Consider the following 10356-nt stretch of genomic DNA (forward strand, 5'->3'; position numbering starts at 1 on the left):
TGTACTGGTGCAGAGGTTACTCCTTCTCAGGTGCAGGGTTCAGCTTTTCCCTTTGTTGAATTACATGAGATTGCTGTTGGCCCATTTCTCCAGCCTGTCAAGGTCCCTCTGAATGCCAGCAAAATCATCTCGTGTTCATGTCTCTTAACTAAGCAAGCTCCTCACCCCACCCTCTTCCAGACTTGATTACAGACGTATTTAGGAAGATTTCTGGCCTCATGACTAAAAAAATTTTCTGATGCAAGAACACTGGAATAGATATTTAGATAAGGCTAGAGAAAGGTAACACATTTGTAGCAAAGACTGCACATAACTCCACAGAGATCTGAGCAGCTCTTCAGGGCAGTCAAAGCCTTCGGTGACAACAAAAAACCCTGAAACTGCTGATGTTGTACTAAATGATCACTGTAATTCCTGCTGTGGTTCATGACTAAGGCAGCATCCATACTTTAACCACAAAGTCTGTGCTGAAATTTTGAAGGTCTAGCTCAGTCAAGTCCTATAACCCATAATGTTATTTGCCAACTCCAACTGCCAGACAACACACCTCATATACCAGAATAGTTCTTTTTAACTAGCCTTCTACATTTAAAAAGTATTTGCTGCCTGGCAACAACAACTAAAAATGCAGTTTTCCTACAAAACAAGAACTTGGAAAACATCCATACATTTTGTGCCCCCCACAACTCCACTGATGACCTTATTCCCAACACGGTGGGTTAACATCAAAGAGAAAGCGATATATCTTGTCACGTACACTAGGACTTTAACGTCTGGTATCCGTTGGTTACCTGTAACACTCAATAAGATAGTATTAGCTATGATCTTGTGGTGGCTGCCTCACTGCTATGAACTGTATCGAACCATTTTACTGTTTTTTTGTTAGCCTTCGAGAGCAGGTGCATTTCAAGAACACGGATAACCTGTCAGTGTTTTGTTGCCTTACTTAAAAAAAAAAAAAATCTAACTAGTTATGGTGCTTGGAGTTGAAGGATGGTATTTTTTTTTTTTAAAAAATTGATTGCTAAATTGGTATTTCACATAGAAACAGAGAAAATACACATCTTTGGATTTTTTTTTTAACAGTTGCCGCACTTTAGGAAAGAAGCTTGCCAAGGATCACATTTATATTCTGGGTGTAAAAGGACCAAGGAATTAAATGCTGCAAGATTCTTCAATCTGTCTAAACAGCAGGGAAGAATGCGAAAGAGAGGTATAATCAGGACTCATGTAATACAGAACTTGGTCATCTCACAATAAACTTAAATAAAAACTAAATATTTCTAGCCATTAAGGCAAAAGCTGCTGTGGAAAAACTCAGAAAAACTTCCTTAGGAAGATCAAGAAAAAAAAAAAAAACAAACTGTATTTGACTCAAAAGTCACTTTACTAACTATAGCGTCTGAGACTTAAAAGAGAACAGTAAATGTCTGTATTTGGAGTCTCTGATCAAGAGAGTCACGTCTCTATCTCACTGATCCCCACACACCACCTCAGTAGATATAGCCTTTCTTCATCCATTCCCTGACACATGATTCCAGCAGCAACACCCACTTCACTGAATGCCTCACCTGACCATGCTGCTCCATTCTTTCCGCTATGCCAGCAAAAGGTTTTTGCAGAGCTGAGCTGTAAACTGGATCAAGAAACATACACGGCTGGAAAACAGCCAGGAGGAAGAATATTCAGCTGGATTGGTTTCCCAATCCCATTCAGAACACTGCTGGCACAACAAACAAAGCATTGCAGGGCAGGAGCAGGCAAGTAATCCTGTTACAGAGCGTTGAACCACTGCACTAGAGATCTGGAGGAAGAAGTAGATTTGTATGCCTCTGGTGACAGTGGACTAAGGGAGAGTTTTAACTTCATCTTTTTAAAAAAAAGATGGTAAACCAAGGTGCTGCTACTGTATCACAAAATGTGATAGCTAAACTCTTATTCACGTTCATAACAGAAACAAAATGAACTATTTAAATCAATAGTATGTTTTAAAGAAGGTTGAAAGAATAATTCAATTTCTTTTTTTAAGTTGAACTAGATACTATAGGTGCACAAGTATGGTGGGTTGACTTTGGCTGGCTGTTGGATGCCCACCCAACCGCTCTCTCTCTCCCTCCTCAACAGAACGGGGAGTCAAAATAAAATGAAAAGGCTCACAGGTTGAAAGTAGGATCACTTACCAATTACCATCACAGGCAAAGCAGACTTGGGGAAAATTAAATTTATAGCCACTTAAAAAAAAAAAAAGAGAGGATGGTGAGAAAGACCTCCTCCCTACACTCCCCTTCTTCCCAGATGCAACTTCAGTCCTTCATTCCCAACTCTTCTATCTCCTTGCTTCTCTCCAGGGGAGATAATCATAGAACCACTTCTGTTGGAAAAGACCCCTAAGATCACTGAGTCCAACCATTAACCTAACGCTACCAAGTACACCACCAAACTACGTCCCTCAGTGCCATGTCTACATGTCTTTTAAATACCTGCAGGGGTGGTGACTCAGTGACTTCCCTGGACAGCCTGTTCCAATGCCTGACAACCCTTTCAGTGAAGAAATTTCAGTGACGATGGAGACTGGGGAGTTATGGTCAGTTATGGGGAAACCTGCATCACTGTGGTGTCCTTCTACACATCACCATCTACTCACCAAAACTGAGTACCGAGGACCTGATGTCTGCTCTACACACATTTGCGGGGCAGGAAGGAGGGGAGGCATTTTTTCTTATGTTTCAGACTAGCTCTGCTCTAGCCCAGTGGACTGAATGCTCACTGGCTTTGAGATTACATATTTCAATTTACTTTCACCAAAAAGTAAACCAGTTTGTGTGCTCCAAAACCACCTCATGATATAAATCAAAGCACAGTACAGGAACAATCAGGAGACTGGGTCAAGTGGAGGCTCTGGAGCCAAACTGAAATCCTAACCCAAGTACAATCTGTATTGGTCAACATAAGCCTCTTCCACTCTTTGAAAGGAAGGCTGTTTAAGAAAGGCTGAAAACCACAAATTTTACAAAATTTATATTAGGAAAGAATGCCTTAATTAAACTACTGGAATGCATTAAAGTGCCACAAAAACTTCAGAATTCAAACATCAGTCCTGCAGCTGGCCAGCAGTGAACCAGAAGAGCACTTTAGATCTCTAAAATGAAATAGTGCAATAATTAAACCTCTGAATATTCTTCAAAATTTCATAGCAGCAGGCTATTTCAAAAGGAAACAAATATTGTATCATCCTCCATACTGCACTGAAAAAACAAAAGAAACCAGGTAATGAAAAGGGTACTTTCACCATGTCTAGTTACTTTTAAATAGCTGCCACTTCCTAATGTCCCTCCAACCTTAGTACACCATAAAATCCAGTATTCCTGATCTCCACTTGTCATTAGTGTTTTTACTACTTGCATTTTGTATTAGTTTCCTACCTTTATGTCCCTGCCACGGTTACTTTTACTTTTGTCATCTATTCCCAAATCTTCCCTGGATTATCTAACCCACCGTTCCTCTGTCACCACTCATTTACACATCAATTTTACAGCCTTTGCCTACAAGTTTTTAAAACCCATGTTCACTCTTAAAGCTGTGAAACAGAAGCAGTGTTGCTCAAGCTGCTATTTGAATTTGTTATGAACATCTCTTTTGTACTAAAGATAATCAGGTGGCAATATACAGATGTACAAGGGGTATCCATACCACTAGCTGTTAAGCACAGCAGAAGTCAGTGATTTCAACTGCTTCTTGGAACCAGCAAAATCTGGTTTTCAATGGACTCGTTATTCTCTATGAAACTCTAATAAGTCAAAATCCTTTCATATCATATGATAATTCTACCATCAGGAAAGGGATACCACAAACTACTTAGAAAACTGATTCATTTGCACTCCAATTTAAAAAACAATAGCCATGTTTTGTTCTTCCCATTCTTCCACTATAATTTTTACACTATGGCCAAACTCCAGGCAAACTGAAAACAAAGAATTCATAGAGATTAACCAGATTCCAACAAATCATGTGAAAACTCAGATCAGTGTCCTCACACACACTACCCATCTATTAAATACCTTGTTTGGCAGCAGCCAGCTGACCAATTATTAAAGACAAGAGATGCCAGACTTGCCAAAGCATGTGTCCTATCTGGTAAGGGTATCACAAGATACATGAGGAGGGAGAGGATTATTGTGTAGGAGACATGGGGGAAGGGCAGGAAGAACAAAGAACATGTTTATACAAAAAACCCCAGGCTTCCCAAGTACCACTGTTCATGAAGCTATTAGATTTTTTTTTTTTTAACTTGCGAGGGGTTCTGTAAGTATTTACAAATAGCCACTAAAAAATCTCGACGAAGACAATTTACCTTACGTTACACTTGATGCGCTAAAAGCAAGAACAAAGAAACAAATATGTACGATAAATCATCCCAGGCGGTCTACCTTTTAAAATGTTCCAAAACACGTGTGACGATGATTTATGCAACTTTTCAAGTTACAGAAAACTATAAATACAAATACAGAAAGCCACTCAGATCTTCAAGAGACAACACCTAAATTTTCAGCAAAATATAACGCATAGAGCCTTCCATGCTGCACAGATGCTCGCTCTAGCTGCAGAATAATTCCACATCAAGATTCCATTTCCTGACCCCAGCCCCTCCACCACCTCCCCTTATTCAAACACAACTGGGTAAATATTTTCAGCAGGAAAATAACATTGTTACTTTGAACCAACCATATAAAAGAGGAAATAGAGGACAAACAATTTTAGCTTAAGCTTTGTAGAAAGCAAATCTTCAGAAAGAGAATAAACACAGAAAGTTTCTGTAATGATCATGAGTATTATGTGAACACAGTCAGGAGTGCCCTCTACAAACATGCTACTGTATGGCCTTTACCTTTGGCAAAAGGCTGCCTTCGTTTCTAAATATAAAGCTTGTGTTTATATACTTTTAGCTTCTGTTCAGCAACTCGGAAAACTACTCCCTTCTGTTTCTTTCCCACAACACTATCAGAAAAAGGGGACTCCCAAGACTCCTAGATCCTGGCAAAAAGCCACTTTACAGAAAGACCAGGATTTATCTGAAAGTAATCAAGCAACCACACTGCATTGCCAATGTACCACATCCCACCACTTACTCCATTTAGAAGCCCACTATAAAGGCCCTAACCGAAGTTTCCTTTCTTCTAACTGAAATTTAGTTTCTTTTCAGATTCTTAGTTTACTAATCCCTCTCAATTACCGTGAAGAAAATTACAGTTGAAGAAATGCTGGCCAATGTAAATATGATCACCAATGGGCAGCCAATACAGCTAGCCTAGTAGGCATAACTGAAAAACAAAACAAAACTTCGTATTACGGACCATTCATTACCCAGATGACTACACCTGAAAGAAACAGCTTATAAGAGATAATTCACGTAAATCATGAATGAGTTTTTTATTTTAAAGACCACCATCCTAAAATCTCAGTACTGGAATTTTAAGTTTTTATAAAAAGTTAACATAGGCTCACAATGCTGGTAACAACAGCCTACAACCATTAAAATACAAGAACAGTAGTACATCATTAAGTCTATGAAGCATTGTTCTGGCATCAAAGGGAAGGCACATACATATATCAAACTCGGGTTTTGTTGTTTGTTGGGTTGTTTTTTTCTTTTAATAGAATGAGCTTCACACATTACTTCTGTAACACAATGGGTTCCTGATGCATCACTACTGTTTCTGGCTGCACAGGCCTCAAACTCTTCAAAGCAGCAACTCTGGCTGCAAGCACCACTTTTAAGAACATACAGCAAGTCTGGTTTTGAATACCTAATAAAAAGAACTCCCCGCAATAAGTATTTTAATTTTGCTTTCTACTGCTAATAGTTTTATATTAATTCTCACTACAAATTTACAATCATGTTGTGACTGTAAATATATGAACCAGAGACATTTTTTTCATTTTAAACATTTTAAACTGTAAGAACCATGATTTAACACTGTGCAAACAAACCAAAAGCCATCCCATGTTTTATAATATTTCCTTGCTCAACAGCATCATTATTAATACTACCATAAGAAATTTATGTCACCTAATCCCACTTTTCCTGTAACTGTTTATATAAACATTATCTAAATGTCCCTAGAGATAGTATCAAACTATCATTCAAAGTGAGACTCTCTTACACTAAACAATGGATTGTCGCTACCGTGGAGGAAAATAAGTAATTACAAAAAGGTGGAAAACTGAAGAAAAGTGATTTGCCCAATATGAAGTGAATCAGTAAAAACAAGATTTCGGTCCAAATTGACAGCATCCTATTTCCATGAACTTTGCCCTTTTGCTGCTACTACTTCATAGATTTTTACTCTTCCTATCTCCAGGGAACCATGACCTCAATAGTAACTCCCCTTAACAAAAATCAACCCTGGGTAGTTCCATGCAGCAGTTCCAAGAGGATGATGCACGCCTTGGCCAAAAACCTCAGGGAGAAAAATAGCATTTTGCAAAGCCTGAAAACATCAATGTCATTGAGTTTTTTCCACAGAAACACACAGTACTACCTGAAGCAGAAATTAAAATTCTAATATAAAAGATTAAACATAACTGAAAATTAGAAGGAATAAAGCAGTAAAAAGAAAAAAAACAACCACCAAAAAAAAAAAAAAAAAAAAACAACGGGACTTAAAACTGAGTATTAAGTCTGGGCTCCTAGATGCAGTTAACAGGATACTGTCAGCTTGCAAATATATCAAGCAGAGCAAGAATGATGAGCATTCAAGGCTCATATTCAACACATGCATACACTTCAGTTTTAAGCAGAAGTAGTCCCACTGGTTTCTACAGGACATCAAATGCAGGTAAAGTTTCAAAGCATAAACATCTGCAAGACAATGACTGAAAACTTGAAAGACTACTCTTAACTTCTTGTTCTAAGGTCCATTTCAAAATTATTTGCAGCAATTTTAATAACATCTACCCTCCAAAACAACAACAAAAAAACAGCCATGACACCAGGGGAGAGGAAGGTACCCAGACAGAAAAAAATCAATCCATCTCAAAGGTTCATGGTGCAATGTGTGGTGGTTGGGGTTTTCTTCTTAGCAACATTCTTTTAATTAATTAGAATGAATTCCATCATTCTGTCTCTTCAAAAGTCTGTTAGCTTCAACCCACTGCTATAATTTTCCTTCCTGTAACCCTTCACATAGCTGGCTCAAAGATGGTCTCTCCTCTCCATCATATTTCTAAATGAAAGACACGTTACAAAAACAGTACATCTAAGTACCCCAACAAATCGGTCCAATCACCTCATTATTGAGGCAATCCTGCCCAGCTCAAAACCAACACTATATTTCTGATGAAACTAAAGAATATATTTTTCTTTGTGAATTTTCACTGTAAAAACAGGTGCTAAAATGAACACTTCCCTGCAGTGTTTGCAACACTAACACTGCCGCATAATGTCAGTGCAGATCTAAATCCATTGTCCAAACTGACTGAATTTGAAGCATAAATATCAAGCAGCCAAGTAATTAAAAGAATGAATGAATGCATTTTTTTTCCAGTACCTACACTATTTTACAGCAGGTCTGGCAAAACAGATAAAAGGCAACGGTACATATTACAAGACAAAACAGTATTTCAACCACTTAATGTATCCTTTACCAAAAAGGCACTACACCTCTTTTCTGCAATCCTCCCTATACTTGACTCAGAATATCTGTCACCATTTTACAAAACAGCTCTGAAATATAGATTCGGGGGGGAGGGGGGGAAGAAGATAAAAAACAAAACCCTGAGGTACCATCCTCTCGGTTCCCTCCCTACACTGCACACACTCCCCCCTCCCCCCAGCACACCGGGAGCCCTCTCTCTATGGCAGATCACTTTTGCTTTGTCTACCCCAATTTAAAGGTCCCAGGACAACTTCTCCCCTCCCCACGGCCACACACTGTGTATTTACCCTAAGTTACCTTGTGCATATACAAACGCACGCACACATAAAGACACCCACGCGCGGCCATGCGAAGGGAAGGGGGAGGGTAGCTGACTTCCCCCCCCCCCCCGCCTCAAAAAAAAAAAAAACAAAAAAACAAAAAAAAAAAACCAACGAGAAGGCAAGGCATACCCCGAAAAGGGAAAGAACAGGAGCAATTCGTCCCCAGGGACGGGCACCCGACCCTCACACCCCGCTGTGGGGACCCCCGGGTGCTGCCCCCCACACCCCCCGCGGCCGCCTCTCACCGGTGGGCGCGCTGTCGAGGATGCGGAGGTCGTAGGCCCCGGAGCAGCGGTAGTTGGCGGCGGTGCCGTTGTCCCACACCACGACCACCTCCTCGGGGCTTTCGAAGCTGCGGACGGTGCCCACATGGCCCTCGCCGCCATCCTGCTTCCCCCACTTCCAGTCCGGGCCCCGGACCACCCGGGCCCCGACTCCCTCCACCATCACCCGGTTGTTCCGAGAGCTGCTCATCCCGGCGGCGCCCCGCGGGCCCGGGCCCCGCGGCGGCTGGAGGGGGCGCGCAGCCCGCAGGCGGCGAGGGGGGAGCTCGATGGGGACGGCCGCCTGGGGCGCGGGGAGGGAGGGCACGGCCCGCGGGTGCCGGCGCGGCGAGGGAGGGAGAGGGGCGATCCTGGCGCGACGGTGAGCGGCGGAGGGAAAGGACCCTGCGGACGGGCCGGGGGACGCGGCCGGAGCGGCGGGAGCCCCCCGCCGACTCTTCTCGCTCGCCGCTCGCTCGCTTCCTTCCTACCTACCTAGGCACCCATCCCCCGCGCCCCCGGCGCTGCCCTCCCCCGCGCCCCCGGCGCTGCCCTCCCCCCCCCCCCCCCCGCCCCGCCCGCAGCGGCAAGCCACCGCCGGCCCCGCGCGCCCGCCACTACATCCGGGAACTGCAGCCGCGACGGCGGCAGCACCAGGGAGACCGGCGGCCGCCCCCCGCCCCGCCCCGCCCCGGCGCTGCGCATGCGCGTGGTCCCGGCGCCTCTGCGCAGCCGCAGCACCGCTCGGACGGGGCGGGGCGGGGCGGGGTGGGGCGGCGCTCGAGCCCCCCCTGTAGGGCCGGGGTGGGCGGTGCACGGCGCGGCCGGTGCCCCGGCGCCGCCGCCCCCTCCCTTCCCCCAACCGGCCGCCGGCCTGCGCCGGTGGAAACGGGAGGAAGCAGAGGAGGGAGCGGGGATCGACTGTTGATTTACTTCTGTCGGCAGAGCGACTCGAGGCTCTTGCGAGCCGCCAGGCTGGCGGTTCCCTGTGCGGGCGCCGCCGAGTCCCCAGAGGGCAGCGGCCCCGCCCCGCCCGGCGCTGAGGTGGTTTTGGCGGCAGCGGCGGGGAGGGCGCTCCTACGGTCGCCAGCCTTCCCAAGGGAAATTGTATCAGCTAAGGCTTACGCGGTATGGCTTAGGTAAACCTGTAGTGTGTTTTCCCCGGTTTTTAGTTACTTCTGTGCCCTGACATTTTTTTTTTTTCTTTTTTTTTCTTTTTTTTTTTTTTTTTCCCTCACAAACTGTGAACGTGAGTCTTGCACGCTGTTGAGGTGAGACTAGTGGGGCTGCACTCACCTGGAAAGCAAGTCTATATACACGATACAAAATAAACTTAGGTAGCCCAGGAGCTTTTCTGGCTGGTATTCAGGTGATCCAGTCGACAAAGTGGGGGAATCTGTACCTTCACCCACCCTTCCCACCTCAGGATATCCCTTGTAGAGGACATACCTAAATACAATTCCTCATAAACTACCCTCTCCGTAAGTAAGAATGAAGGATATTCCCTCTCACATTATTCAAGGATTTCCTTTAACTCCACACATTCTGTGTAATCTTATACAGAATACAATTCTTCATTTAAAAAACAGTCCTGGAATTGTTCTTGTCTCTCTGTGTTGACTTTTTTAAAGCATCTATCTTAAAGGGCAGACAAGTCTGAACCAGGCAAAAGAATATCATTTCTTAGTCCACAGGGAAATGGCTGTTAAAAAGCAGCCCATCTACCCTTGTGTCCTGGGTATTTTTACCGTCTCTGTGCTTCCTTCCACCTTTGTGGTTATTAGTATGGCTAGAAGAGTCTATGAGATCATTTCCTGACTTCTTTTGTGTAGTTTCCTCACAATATGGATAGCAGAGGAGAATAATGTGAACATGTAACCACCAGATTACCACCACATTCCTCATGTAATTCGTTCCTTCCTAACCCATGCTAAGACTGAAGAATGTCGCCTTAAACATGAAATTGTGTCCTGACAATAGGCACTGCCAAGCAGTGTCTGATTTCTGCTTCTGCAGTGGAAACCTCAAAACGCTAACAGATACCACCCTAGGAAAGCATACAGTTGCCAGGCAGTTTGGGTTTTCTTGCAGATGCTTCTACCCATACAAAAGCTA

General features: G+C 43.7%; 1 protein-coding gene across 4 annotated transcripts in view; it reads right to left on the bottom strand.

The window, feature by feature from the left end:
- The window catches only part of MIB1 (MIB E3 ubiquitin protein ligase 1), an 81942-nt gene extending 73142 nt beyond the window's left edge, over positions 1-8800 (bottom strand). For 3 of the 4 annotated variants that reach the window (XM_042797924.1, XM_042797923.1, XM_042797925.1), the window contains exon 1: positions 8224-8800. In XM_042797924.1, the coding sequence (XP_042653858.1) occupies positions 8224-8452 (229 nt within the window). In that variant the 5' untranslated portion in view covers positions 8453-8800. The remainder of the gene's footprint in view (positions 1-8223) is intronic. The other variant, XM_042797922.1, reaches the window with a different exon arrangement.
- Between the last annotated feature and the right edge of the window lie 1556 nt (positions 8801-10356).

The sequence above is a fragment of the Tyto alba genome, unplaced genomic scaffold (assembly GCF_018691265.1).
Source record: "Tyto alba isolate M040663 unplaced genomic scaffold, T.alba_DEE_v4.0 Super-Scaffold_27, whole genome shotgun sequence".
Lineage (NCBI taxonomy): Eukaryota > Metazoa > Chordata > Aves > Strigiformes > Tytonidae > Tyto > Tyto alba.